Source organism: Adiantum capillus-veneris, chromosome 3, assembly GCF_014529385.1.
Source record: "Adiantum capillus-veneris isolate H3 chromosome 3, ASM1452938v2, whole genome shotgun sequence".
Lineage (NCBI taxonomy): Eukaryota > Viridiplantae > Streptophyta > Polypodiopsida > Polypodiales > Pteridaceae > Adiantum > Adiantum capillus-veneris.
This window is the reverse complement of record NC_140933.1, coordinates 12,134,236-12,149,051: the sequence shown is the minus strand read 5'-3', so window position 1 is coordinate 12,149,051 and position 14,816 is coordinate 12,134,236. Positions and strand designations below refer to the sequence as shown.

Genomic DNA, 14,816 nt, shown 5'->3' with positions numbered 1-14,816 from the left:
TCAACCAGAGTTTCGTAATGAACCGTCAACATTTTTCCCTCGGAATATTGAGTGGGCACACAATCAGACAACTGAAGGGAATATCAAATTAGCACGTGACGTGCTATATATTGATGCTTACGATTTACTGGTACACCCTTCCAGAGATACTATACGTGCAAAAAAAGCTTTAATGACGAATTAGAAACTTGGAGTCTGTTCTATTGTGATTTTCAAGACTTGGATGCAGCATGAACTTCGACTGAATTTCAATTACGTACCACAATGGCTATTTAATGAACATTTTGGAAAGATTATCGCTGACAACCCTTTAGGTTTGGATATAAGGTTTGATCGATATCATAAGCCAAGATGTGTATGGGATAATGCTCGAGTATCAGAAGGAGCAGTCGATCAAGACTCTATCTTCTTTATGGATCACCTTACTGAGAGACAAGCTTATGTCAATAAAATTCATCGTCTACTGCCTTCTGATATTTCAAATACTGAAGAATGGTACAAGGAGCACGACAGGCTTACCGATACAGAGTTGAATATGCGTAGGTTAAGTGAGTTTACATAACAATTTCAGAATGTAAAGCCCGTAGCCAAACCTAAAAATTAGGAAGCTACTCCTTACTCTATATTGCTTCCCCACAAACCATCTAAACATCTTAAAGTAGAAATTTATTATGTTGCAATTTTTACAGTGTTACAGTTTTTATTGAGTAATAATAGTATGATAATTTAGACGGTTATATTATTCTCCATCTTATATAGTACATTGTCGTGGGTGGCTTTTAATTCAATACAATTTGAAATGCGTTCACACATAGAACCTATTCTAGTTTGCATACATTATACTATAAAACATACTTGTCTTTTAAGGCGGAAAAAATATAACCTACTTGACAAAATAAATAATATCCAAAAAAAGATAATTATAAAAAACAAACTGCAAATATACCAACTTAGAAAACTTCATTGAGATTTAAATTTGGAAAAGGTAGTAAATCTTAGTAATAAGCTAATTAGTATTCCTGCAATATCTTGTTCATACCATCTTCACAACTCCAAAATATTCTTTAATAGCATTATACCCATATATGTAGAACCTATTTTAGTTTGTGCACATTATACTTGATAAAACATACTTGTCTTTTAAGACGAAAAAAATAGAACCTACTTGACAAAATAAACAATATCCAAAAAAGATAGTTGTAAAAAACAAATTGCAAATAAACCAAAGTAGAAAATTTCACTAAGAGTTAAATTTAGAAAAGATAGTAAATGTTATTGATAAGCTTACTAGTATTTTTGCAATATTTTGTTCATACCATTTTCACTGCTCCAAAATATTCTTTGATAACATTACACCCATATATATTTTCCCTTTTCAATAGACACTTACAGTGAATTTTTATGTTGGTATTGCCTTTAGTCGTTTCGTACACTAATCGCTTACACTTATTAGCTTATAAACGTCTACGCTCTCTTCGGTTCTAATTTACCTTCATGAAAATACTTATTGCAAAATATATAACGGACCACTTCAATTTTGTGTTGTATCTTTCTTCAGTCCAATCATTTGCCCTGGTCTCTATTTTCTACTGCAATTACTGTGTCCCCATGGTCTATTAATTGTGAAGTAACATTTAAACTTCATTTGGTATTCTAAGTACCCGTCGTCTTGATTTTTATAAACCATTATTGACTTCTGTACGTCTTGAAACCAATGTCTATTACTTACATTTCCTTTTGTGTTTTAATTTATTTACAAAACTCTGAGGGAAAAAAAGAAAAGAGCTAGTTAAATGGAATCATCCAGTATCGAACATGTAAGAACTTACATTGAGGAGAGTTCCATTCATTTTGTAAAAGAAATTGTATACAAAATCGTTGGATTATTTAGGCCTAGATTTGTAATCGAGCACACCATTCAAAATGAATACTGCGAGCTAAAAAAATTCTTACATTACATTCAACTGCAAGGAAATTACATGCTTGAATACACTACTTTGACTGGTCAAAATATAAATACAGTGTAGAGTACATACTTAAACAATGTAAACAAGTAATTCAGCTGCAAAGAAATTACATGCTTGACTATACTACTTTGGCTGGTCAAAATATAAATACAATGTAGAGTGTATACTTAGACAGTGTAAATAAGTAAATAACTTTAATAAGAAATAATATTAACAATTTCTTTCCCTTCCTCTTCTTTGACCTCATTTCTTTAAATTTTTTAACAACCAGATCGTTCCTAGTAGTACACCTATAATGAAGGTTGGAGATTTCACTTAACAAATGAGATCTGGATTAGTTTTCGAAGGCTACATTCTTAATAGGTATGGAACATACGACCAAGCTCTTGCTACAAGTATGATTCCGTTCCTTCAAGCAGATCTCGTTGATGAAGAAGGATTTACAACAATTACACTACAAATCAGTAAGTCTCAGATAAACAAGTTTAAAACCATTATTCACAAAAGAACATGGGTTAGAATAGAACGCTTCTTAATCCAACTGAAGAAACCTTTATATACAATAAAGACGACGCTCCAGTGATCATTGTCCCTGACAACAATACAGTAATATGTAGACTTTCCACGAAGAGCATAGAAATTATGTTTTTTTCGAATGCAAAAATCGTTGAGCTAACTCATATTCCAGATCACATTGAAAAAAAGGACACAATTTTTGCTGTAGTAATTCAAGATGGAGGCACAGAACTTACAGGCAAAGATAAGACGATTTTTCACAGACAGTTCGCAGATGGTGTAAACGAATATGACCGGCATACTGTAAGTATCCAACTAGACTTCCTACATAGTACTTGCACAAAAATCTATATACTCGCTAACATTTTTTAAAATATATATGTGTAAAAGATTTTTTAATGAGTGGATGCGAAGAAGACCGGGAGTTTATTTTGAATGAGTTCTACAACAAACAGTACGCAATGTTTGTATTGAAAAACTTGTTCTCCAGCTCATACAAAGGCAGACGCTCCTTACAGTTCCGAACTTCTTCAATTGTAGTTCCCGTCTCACTGACGATGATTGTAAACAATGAGACTAAGGCCAGCACCTACAACTTCTGAATACCCCGCTATGTAAAATGGAATGAAACAACAGAAACACTTGATGTTTATCTAAATCTTGGATAAACTCAACCTCTTTTCCTTGATCGGCTTTAACTTTGTAAACATCCGACTCCCTTCTGTTTCCGAAACCAAACCGTTTACCAAAAAGTACTTTGATGACGCTTTCAATAAACCTACAGCCAATATTAATATTTTCTAATTTAGTCACTCTTTCAAATCAACATTTACTGGACACGTAGATAAAAACTTATATTACTTGTCGTTGTCAACCACGAGCATGAACTACATTTGTATAGTTTTTCGTACGTATAATTCAACAATACTTCTACCTAATTTTACATGTGATGACCTACTGGCAGCTTGGTACTTTTATTCATTTATTCAGCAGATACGCCCGAATCTCATCCTGGGGTCACAACCTTGGAATGGAGTTCCTCCACCCTCTAAAAGGCAGAAGGGGAAATCGAACTCAGTCAGGCAGGAAGCCATCCACTGGTCTATCCCCGTAACCAGCAAACCAAGCACGCGATCTTGCCATACAAGGCAACCCCATCAATAATAAAAAAAGTTCTTAAATCTTTGCCTGTCCTATTCGTGTGCCCATTGCGTCGTCGATACCTGCTCATTCGCTCTTGCTTGCACGACACACGACAGACGATTGTTATCTGCTCTCCCATCGTGGCTTCCCTCTGCTGCCTGTGCCATGTGGGTGCTCGTCGCGATCCTTCCAAGCTGCCTCGCCATGGTATTTTGGGATGATACGACATTATACATGATTGCCCCCCCCCCCCGCCGCCCAACACTAACTCCGATTCTTAACTCTTCCCCCCCCCCCCCCCCCCCCCCCCCCACACACACACACACACACTAACTCCGATTCTTAACTCCCCCCCCCCCCCCCCCCCCCCCACACACACACACACACAGTAACTCCGATTCTAAACTAGGGGCAGTGCCCTCGTGTACTATAGACGACCTTGTTGAGCGTTGTCCAGGTTCTTGAAAATTGAAACCCTACAGACATCCGTGATTTTCTAGTCTGAGTGGGCGCTCCCTATCGTCCTATCAGAGAGCGAAGTAGAAGCAGAAGAAGCTCTCCTTGGGCCAACTGTACTCGTCTTTTAGCGCGCTCGTGCGTCCCTACTTTTGCGCTTCCCTTCCGATCTTGCAATATACCTCCAGGTTTGGGTTCGCCATTTTCTGATCTTTAGGGCTTTTGATTTGGGTTGCCGTTGCGTCTGTGTTTTTTTTACTTCTACCTCAGCTTGTCTTCTGAGCTCGTTTAATTCATTCATATGCGCAGCTCTTTCGCGCTTCCTTTTCCGCATTTTACGTCAGTTGGCTCTTTTTGTCTTTCCTCGCTAAGTTTTCTGTGTGTATCCATGTGTATGTAAGCGTGCTATTTGCGCATTCAATGCTTGACATTTTGGAAGACATTCCTTAGCGATGGTCATGTAAATTTAGAGCTGATTGATGATGCAAAGGACATACTTTTGAGCTTCCTGCAGTGACAACATTAAAGCCTTCCGCTCTTTATGTCTGTGTTCAGGCTTTCTACCATTGTGCTTGTCTCGGCGGTAGATGGCTTATCGCCATTCCAGTCCTGACAGTGGACATCAATCCGATGAGGAATCTGGGGGTCATCATGCGGGTGGGGATTCCGTGAAAGAGCAGGATCGGCTTCTTCCTATAGCTAATGTGAGCAGGATCATGAAGCGTGCTCTTCCTGCTAATGCTAAAATTTCCAAGGATGCAAAGGAGACTTTGCAGGAGTGTGTTTCGGAGTTCATTAGCTTCATTACAGGGGAGGCTTCTGACAAATGCCAGCGGGAGAAGAGGAAGACAGTGAATGGAGATGATTTACTCTGGGCTATGGGTACTCTAGGATTTGAGGATTATATTGAGCCATTGAAGCTTTACCTGCAGAAATACAGAGAGCTTGAAGGGGAGAAAGCCACCATGGCTAAGCAAGGGGAACCTGGCATGGGCAAAGAAGGCAATGTGCATAATGGTGTCGTCAATGGTGTCGCTGTTCCTGGTAGTTACATGTATGCCCCATCCCAACAGCAGTACATTCAAGCAACTCAATACCCAATTCCTATACAGAATGCGGGTTTGTACAACCCTTTCTTTTTTATCAATCTTATGTGTTCGAGGTGTTTGTGTATATTGAGGCTGTTGTGTGTGTATCATGCTTTGTAGTTCCTCATTAAAGTTAAGTTTTGGTTGTGGTCTTCACTTCATGATCTAGATGTTAATGCCTAGGAACAAGAGAGTGGAAAAGATGTTAAGTGCTTAGAAAAAGGTGTACCCCATGAGACAACGTTGTTACTAATATGGTGGATTGAAGGCGCACCATGGTTGCAACCTTGTGCTGCCAACGTTTGCCTTCTTTGGGGATCAAGGCGCATGGTACAACCTTAATTGGCAGGTTCTACAGATACAAGGGCGTTTTTGGAAAATACACTGAAAGTAAGCAATTAGTACAAAAGTCCAAGTGCTTTGATAGCAATGTTAAGCTCATTGGAAAGAGAGTAGACAAGATCTACCATTCACTTTTTCACAATCCTTATGTTCCTTGATGTTTGTGGTGATTCTTTCCATGAATAAATTGGAGAGATGTGTGGGATAGATGGCGAGAGAGATAGAGATGATAGGTCTAGAATAGGTAGGGGGCTGTTCTAATATAGAAACAGAGAGATAAAGTAAAGTTGAGGGAGAGAGAGCGATGGGGTCCACATAACCCTCTCAAGGACCTTCGATCATATTGTGAGATGATTTTTAAATTTTGTTTTTCATTGCATAAATGGATTGTACAACAGATAATACCTCTATGTAACTGAAGGGATAGGAAAGATCAAGTGAAATGAAGGATAGGAAAGATCAAGTGAAATGTATTTTGTAACAAGTAGAAAAAATCAGCAAGTGCTTTAAATGCTTGAATTGAAAGAGAACATAGCACTTGACACAAATTGTCCACCAAACCCAACAAATTAAATCATTAAATGATTTAATTTATAAGATTTTGACCAAGGCTAAGTTCCGGGTGAAATTGTCTCACATCCGCCTACCCGCGAATATGATCGACGTGGGGAATGGCTCGTTGGGTTCCTCTAACCTAAACTACATGCACGTCATGCCAAATGCCCACCGTAATGAAATAACATATGTCAAAAGGTGTATACAAACCATTTATGCAAGAGGGTTCCAAAATTGAAAAACCTAATCGACTTGTCAGGACATGCAAGTTTTGCGAACAGGCTCACAAAATTGCCGATACTAATCCTCCTAGGATTCTAGACACTCCTATCTAGGAAGAAGAGGCAAATTGGCTCTGGAAGTCGATGAAGCATGTCCATGTGGCACACAGAGCCATGTGCACGTGACAATATAGCAGTTTCAATTCAGCTATTTCAAGTTGTTTTTGGTGATAAAGTATTCTAGAGTGTCGCGGATTGTAGTCGTCCCTTCGTTTTCGTTCAATATCTTGCCCTAAATGATTACAATGCATTTGAGTGGGGAATTCCACCTCCATGCGACCTCAGCCTAAAGGACTTCATGAGCCTGAAACTTTGTCTATAAAGGGAGGAAGGTAGCCAATCGTTGGGACAAGTTGTAGATTGCCTAGTGCTAGCAGAACAGCAGCGTAGCGTTTTCAGTTCCAAGTCAGCATGGCGTTTTGGGCAGAGGTCAACCAACGTCCTCAGATTTGAGCCCAGTGCCATCTCTAGCAGTGGATCAGTGTAAGGTGCAGCGGAGTGAATGTTGAACTTTGCTCAAGATGAGTGCTCCGAACTGTGCTCAAGGGTTCCTTTTACTTACGGAAGGGAGAGCGAGAGTGCAATGATCACAAACAAAGTCAATGACATTGTGAATAAGGTGCTGAGATTGAGAGAGAAGAATACGACACCAGACGGTTCTCAAACCCTTCTTCAAGGGCCCCCCTCTCTATGGTGAGAGAGGTCTATGCTATTGATCGCACAAATTTGGTACAATGGTCTAGATGCAATGGACTTGCCGACGATGTCAACGGTAATGACGACGACGAGGAGGAGGACGGGTTGAAATCTGCAAAACGCTAGGGTTGAAATCTGCAAATCTACTATCTGTTGAATTTTGACATTGTCGGCGAGGACGGTGATGGCGAGGATGTGATGACGATACGCTGAAAACGCAGATGCTGAAATTTGCGGACAGCGGGCTCAATTTGAAAACGTTGGCTGATGCAACGGTATGTGTCACAAACGGGAGCGCATAACAATATAAAATATACTCGGATAAATAGAATTTATCACTTAATAAAGAAGCCAAAGGATATAGAGAGAAATAAATAGAGAGAGAGAGAGTGAGAAGATCGACACAGTACTCGGGACCAGAAGATGGGTTGGTCCCCCCCCTTAAAGAGAATCCTTTATTAGGGAGAATCTTTTTACAAGCACAAGAACCGGAGAAAACCCCTCCGTTGTAATTCTCTGACTCGATGGTCGTTCCTTCTCGTAAGGGAAATCCGAGAGACAAGCTCTCAATCCTTTTTCCGTCTGTACTCGGAGTTGAGACTCCACAGACAATTTCCGAATACTATCCGGAATTCCTAAGCGTAGGCCGAAGCCTTCTCGCTTCTCCTTCGCAATGAAGTACCTGCAAACACATACGCAAACACGTGACAACAATTTGTATGGTGAATCCACAATAGAAACCTGTCGCTCTTGCGCGGAAAAGTGACTGTCGTGCTTCGTAGTCTCGCGATCTCTTGCGTTATCTGCGGCAGAGTCTTCTCTTGCTGACGTTGGTAACTCCTCTTTGAGTGAGAACATGTGGTGCTTCTATAGCTCCTTCGCCACGGCACGAATAGCTGCTCGCATAGAGATCGCGGCCGTTTTTTTTTTTTTTTTTTTTGGTGCTGCTCTACCCGAAATAAGGAGAGAGAATCCGCTGGCTGGTTTTGTTGCTTTATTTTCTAAGTGGCTGCCCACTTATTAAGTGGGCGGCCGACATATTTTAAAATTAATTTGAACCTGCCCAAAAACTCAATAAAACCTTATAAGTTTAAAAAAATGCTTTTCCCATGCGTCCCTGGATGCAACCACATGCACGAATGCAATGCAAACATAGATTCCTCACGGGAAAGCGTCTGCTCTTCCCGGAAAACTCGTTAAAATATTCTGCTTTTTAAGAAAAGCTTCTCAGAACCCATCTTTATTCTTGTGCTTGCGTCTTTACGCGTATTCCTCTTTTCCAGTTCGGATTTCCTCTTGACTATGGATATCCCCTTTCCGATGCACCCGTCACCCACCTTGTGACGCATCAGGAATACCCATCACCTAGTCCTTTCCTACCGAACTTACGATACAATCCCCTTCACGATGCTCTATGTCACCCATCCTATGACGCATCAGAGATGTCCGTTCCCGGATGGTCGGATACTTCTTCCTGATGCTGCCTGTCACCGATCCGATGTGACACATCAGAAGTACCCGTTCTTGGTGGCCTTACAGATATTCCCGTTCACAGTGCTCCCGTCATTACTTTGAATGACGCACTAGGAATACTCTGTACTCGGATGTCTCCAGTGAGAAAAACCCTCTCACTTAAAATTCCAATAATTCATTTAGAATTATTTTTCCTGGTGTTCCAAGTGAGAAAACCCTCTCACTTATAAATCCAATAAATCAATTAGAATTATTTTATGTCAGATAAAGCCAATTTAGCAACATCCCTCTCACTTATAAACAGTGGTCCTCAACTGTAGAGGTCCAACTGAACTGTTGGGGAGAAATTGGAAAGATTCCAAATCTTGCTCAATGGTGACATTGGTGAGTTGAGCTGGTCCTTTCTCAAAAGAGAACTTAAAAATTAAATTAAATAGAAATTCAAAAAAATTCAACAATTCAATACTTACGTTACCGGTTCATGTCATTCCTCTAGTACCTCGAGGATATCCTTCACCAATCATCAAACTTATGAGCCATGTAAGAACTCGTCATTCGCGTCTTTCCAACAAATCGGAAGTTTCCTCATCGGAGAATCTATTAGCTTAAGTCTACCTTCTCAATCAGAGAAGAATAATCCTCCTAGAAATCAATTTAGGTATCTGTCCTTGCGCATAATCCTGCGTTGTTAGTCCAGAGAGTATTCAACAAACAAAGTTCTCTAAAGAAGGTTGTTGTTTCGGGCCGTCGCTCAATGTAGGCAGACGGTTCTAATCCGAAGATTCCTTGTGCACGGCGGCACTTCTTTCCAATCTTTTCCTCTTCTGAGTTATTACCACCAGCAGTGTTTTCCACTACTTGCTTTGACTCGCTCGTGTTCCTATTGGGCAAAACGATCCCAATCTTCTTAGATGCCTTCCTCAAAGCGTAGAGGAAAAAAAAAAAATTGTCCGAAAATTCAGCCTTGAATTGAATCCAAGTCTTGTTGTAAGTTCCTTGCAGAGCCTTGGTATACCACAAGTACTTGCAATCCCCTTGAGGTGTTTCGTCACATGCCTCACCTTCGACGCTTCTGAGAAATTGCCGTCTACAAAGGCATCTTTAAATTGTCGAATGAAAGCGGTAGCTTTCGAGACATCTTCCCTTCCGTCAAAAGTATCAAACTTTACCGGAGTGTTCTGAGGTCTAAAGACCTTCTTCATATCCTTCCCGGAATGACGGGATTTCTTGGCTATGATTCTGGATTGATGTTCATGGATATTTTCTGGATTCTGAAGGATCTTGAGCATTCCGCTCCTCGGATTCTCTAGGTTCTTGAGCATCATGCTCTTGTCGCCTTCTCAGAGAATCCCAAGTCTTGTGTCGACTTCTTGCAAAGAGAAAAAAAATTTCCCAACTCTGCAAGCTTTTCATGCAGGGCGTAGGGTTCCGCATGCTTACTTCTCTCTTGGCTTGTCATGGCTTCTTCCCGTATCTCCCCAGAGTCGTTCTCCTTTACAAAAAAAGAGAGAAGACCATGCTCTGATACCACTGTCACAAACGGGAGCACATAACAATATAAATATACTCGGATAAATAGAATTTATCACTTAATACTGAAGCCAAAGGATATAGAGAGAAATAAATAGAGAGAGAGAGAGTGAGAAGATCGACACAATACTGGGGACCAGAAGATGGGCTAGTCCCCCCCCTTAAAGAGAATCCTTTATCAGGGAGAATCTTTTTACAAGCACAAGAACCGGAAAACCCCTCCATTCTAATTATCTGACTCGATGGTCGTTCCTTCCCGTAAGGGAAATCCGAGAGACGAGCTCTCAATCCTTTTTCCGTCTGTACTCGGAGTTGAGACTCCGCAGACAATTTTCGAATTCCGTTCCCGGAATTCCCAAGCATAGGCCTAAGCCTTCTCGCTTCTCCTTCGCGATGAAGTACCTGCAAACACACACGCAAACACGCGACAACAATTCGTATGGCGAATCCACAATAGATACCTGTCGCTCTCGCGCGGAAAAGCGACTTCCGTGCTTCGTAGTCTCGCGCTCTCTTGCGTTATCTGGCGGCAGAGTCTTCTCTTGCTGACGTTGGTAACTCCTCTTTCAGTGAGGGCATGTGGTGCTTTTATAGCTCCTTCGCCACGACACGAATAGCTGCTCGCGTAGAGATCGCGGCCGTTTTTTTTTTCCGTTGCTCTACCCGAAATAGGGAGAGAGAATTCGCTGGCTGGTTTTGTTGCTTTATTTTCTAAGTGGGTGCCCACTTATTAAGTAGGCGGACGGCATATTTTAAAATTGATCTGAACCTGCCCAAAAACTCAATAAAACCTTATAAGTTTATAACAATGCTTTTCACAACACTTCCTAGGCGTCCCTGGATGCAACCACATGTACGAATGCAATGCAAACATAGATTCCCCGCGGGAAAGCGTTTTCTCTTCCCGGAAAACTCGTTAAAATATTCTGCTTTTTAAGAAAAGCTTCTCAGAACCCATCTTTATTCTTGTGCTTGCGTCTTTACGCGTATTCCTCTTTTCCAGTTCGGATTTCGTCTCGACTATGGATATCCCCTTTCCGATGCACCCGTCACCCTCCTTGTGACGCATCAAGAATACCCATCACCTAGTCCTTTCCTACCGAACTTAAGGTACAATCCCCTTCACGATGCTGTATGTCACCCATCCTATGACGCATCAGAGATGTCCGTTCCCAGATGGTCGGATACTTCTTCTCGATGCTCCCTATCACCCATCCGATGTGACGCATCAGAAGCACCTGTTCTTGGTGGCCTTACAGATATTCCCGTTCATAGTGCTCCCGTCATCACTTTGAATGATGCACTAGGAATACTCTGTACTCGGATGTCTCCAATGAGAAAAACCCTCACTTAAAATTCCAATAATTCATTTAGAATTGTTTTTCTTGGTGTTCCAAGCGAGAAAACCCTCACTTATAAATCCAATAATTCAATTAGAATTATTTTTATGTCAGATAAAGCCAATTTAGCAACAGTACGGCGAGGATTTGTTGCGGGTAGGTGAGATCTGCGAGGCTAGGGGCTGATCTTGCGGTGTCTAAGTGCTGAAAACAGAAAACGCTGATGCTAGGGGCTGATCTGACACCGAAAATCTGCAAAACGCTAGGTCAAGTCTGCAACTAAAAAACGTCAGAAGAGCTGTAGCAAAAATGCTGGTCTTGATCTGCTGTCTGCTAACACCAGGGTTGATCTGGTAAAGTTGAAAGTGCTAGGCTGAAATTGTAGCCAAAAACGCTATCTGTCCTGTTGTTGGCTGGTCACCTGCCGGTCTTGCTGAGAAGGTGGATTGCAAGTTGGTGGAACTTCTGTTGCCTTTTCTGCCAGAAAGTGTTGGCACTAGGTTTTTTATATAGTAACTTAGCAAAACTGCCCTACCCAGTTTCCCAACAAAGTCACTTATTGATAATAAGTGAAAAATGGATAAAGAGGGAAAATGGGTTCTGTGCATTGTAAAATGCTCATGATGGGTACTGACTGCCATGTTGATGATCATGCTAGGTGCAACCAAAGGATATGTGTCACAAGACGGGCATCATGTGCCAATAGAAAAGAACAGACTGAACAAACTTTTAACACTTCAATAACAACTGAACTGAAAGAGAGAGAGACGACACGCGACACGGAGTGGTGGAATTCCACCCCAGAGAGTATTGGCCCCAAACCTTGGCGCCCCTTTCGGTATTTCTTTATATTGCATCATCAAAGTACAAGCCGGTACTCTAGGCTCTGCACCTTCTCCAGGAAGCATGCCAGAGAATGAGCCCTAGCCTCATATTTAAAGGCCCTTGGCCTAAAAAGCATTTACAATAAAAAGCTTTTAAAACTCAAAAGCTTTTGGTCCAAAAGGAAAGCCAAAAGCTACCGGCGTAAATCACGGAAATCCGTACAGCTTGCCACGTCATCAACCAACGCAAAACGCGGAAATCTGCCCTAAGGGTTAGGGTTAGGGTTTTTGGCAACAAAATTAGGGTTTGCAGGTTTTAGGGTTAGGGTTTCCAGAATTAGGGTTTCAGCAGTTAGGGTTTTTGGCAGAAATTAGGGTTTGCAGCTTTTAGTGTTAGGGTTTTCAGAATTAGGGTTTTAGAAGTTAGGGTTTTTGGCAGAAATTAGGGTAAGGGTTTTTGCTCTTGGGCAACCACGTCATCACTTTGTGACACTTCTTATGTTACTTGTTCTTCTGAGGGTTTAGGCACCTCGGCAGGTAGCTCCGTTCTTCAGTAGGTCGACACGACAGCAGTTTGTTACATCTCTCCTTCTTGAAAGAGAGTAATCGTCCTCGATTATAGCATGTCTGCAAAACAACTCAAGTTAGCTCAAAAATTTCCGAGGGTCATTCTGAGGGACATTCTTAGGGACAATCAGTTTGCTCTTTTTATTAAGGAGTTAGCTTCTCCTTTCCGCTCTTTTGATCAAGGAGTTAGCTTCTCCTTTTGGCTGTTTTGATCAAGGAGTTAGCTTCTTTCGTCCAGATCGGAACTCTTGATATTCCGGCGTAGTAAAGTTAGCCATCACACCCAGACCGTACTGATCTTCCACGGGTGTCTTGATGCACTAAAATTACATCCCCAGGTAATCTCATCCAATTAGGAATATTCAGTAATTGGCACATCACAATGCAACACAAATGCTTACATATGCATGTTACAAGACACAACAAACAGCGCCGTTGAGCACTCTCCCGAGACAAACGGTCTGCGGCATGAAGCTACTGAACGACTACCTCGTCACTCCCCCCGCAAATAACCTAAAAAGGTCCGAGCCATGAGCTTAGAGGACTGTACAACCAAACGCTCTCCAGACCGCAGTCTGCTTCGCTCGGAGGTTCAAGCATACAACCAAACGCTCCCCAGGCATCGGCCTGCGTCGTTCGGAGGTTTTCTAGCATACAACGAAACGCTCCCCAGGCATCGGCCTGCGTCGTTCCGAGGTTCAAACAATACCAAAACATTATTTCTCACTTCTCCACCCGAGAGTAAAAATCACCAATCAATGAAACCAGTATTGAAACCAGAGTCAAACATTTCAAATCGGCACCAAAATTGGTTCAAAGCAGATACCATCCATTTCAAACAGATTCCAAACAGGATCACCAAACAAGATCAAACAGAACTCAAACTTAAAAAGCAATCTCGACATCAGTCGAGCTCGAAAAGTCGACTGACTTTCCATCTTGAAACCTGCACCAAAAATTAGGGTTAGGTTTCTTCCATAAGGTCGTAGCCGAGCATAGCATGGTCCATCAGCTCTTGGACAAACAGTGTTTCTTTGGCGGCGATGGTAGTCCCAAGATAGCAATCACACTGGATCTCCTGCTTGTGAAGAGACATCTAGTGGGAGATATTGAGAAATTCCAAGTTATAATCTGCTAGGGTTTCCATGGCAAGCATTTCAAGATACCCCACTCTGCCAAAGGTTGCACTCCGAAGGAAAATGTCAGAAACCATATAACTTCGGGCAAAAATTTTCTTGAAAGCTTGCCAAGTACTTGGAGTATCCTGCTTGGTACTTGTAGACATCAACATCTGCATGGTTGAGAAAAACAGTGACTTGAAACAAATCCGGATCCTTCTCTTGCAAGTGATCTTAATTGGCTTATGCCCTGTAAGACATGAGCGGCGAAGACGGAAGCGTGCCCGATGCGCGATGAAGTAAGGGTGGGAGTGGCTGATAAATCCGGGTTGGCGGCCAAAGATACCTCAAATAAAATTCGGGGTCGGAGGCCGAAGATACCTCGAATAAAATTCCAATAGCTTTGTCTGCTCTTTTGTAGGACCGGTATGCTTTCAGAAAAGCACACGCCTGATGCTCTGATACCACTGTCACAAGGCGCGCACCACGTGCCAATAGAAAAGAACAGACTGAACAAACTTTTAGCACTTCAGTAACAACTGAACTGAAAGAGAGACGACACGCGACACGGAGTGGCGGAATTCCACCTCAGAGAGTATTGACCCCAAACCTTGGCGCCCCTTTCGGTATTTCTTTATCTTGCATCATCAAAGTACAAGCCGATACTCCAGACTCTGCACCTTCTCCAGGAAGCATGCCAGAGAATGAGCCCTAGCCTCATATTTAAAGGCCCTGCCCTTGGCCTAAAAAGCAGTTACACTAAAAAGCTTTTAAAACTCAAAAGCTTCTGGTCCAAAAGCAAAGCCAAAAGCTGCCAGCGTAAATCATTGAAATCCGTACAGCCTGCCACGTCATCAGCCAACGCAAAACGCGGAAATCTGCCCTTAGGGTTAGGGTTAGGGTTTTTGCAGTTTTAGGGT

The 14,816-nt window shown here is 41.8% G+C and overlaps 1 protein-coding gene across 2 annotated transcripts in view; it reads left to right on the top strand.

Moving 5' to 3' along the window:
- Positions 1–4,069: 4,069 nt before the first annotated feature.
- The window catches only part of LOC147460506 (nuclear transcription factor Y subunit B-3-like), a 50,133-nt gene continuing 39,386 nt past the window's right edge, over positions 4,070–14,816 (top strand). The window contains exons 1-2 of one of the 2 annotated variants that reach the window (XM_086507852.1): positions 4,070–4,270; positions 4,638–5,136. In XM_086507852.1, the coding sequence (XP_086363978.1) occupies positions 4,670–5,136 (467 nt within the window). In that variant the 5' untranslated portion in view covers positions 4,070–4,270; positions 4,638–4,669. Of the gene's footprint in view, positions 4,271–4,637; positions 5,202–14,816 lie in introns of both variants that reach the window. The other variant, XM_086507849.1, reaches the window with a different exon arrangement.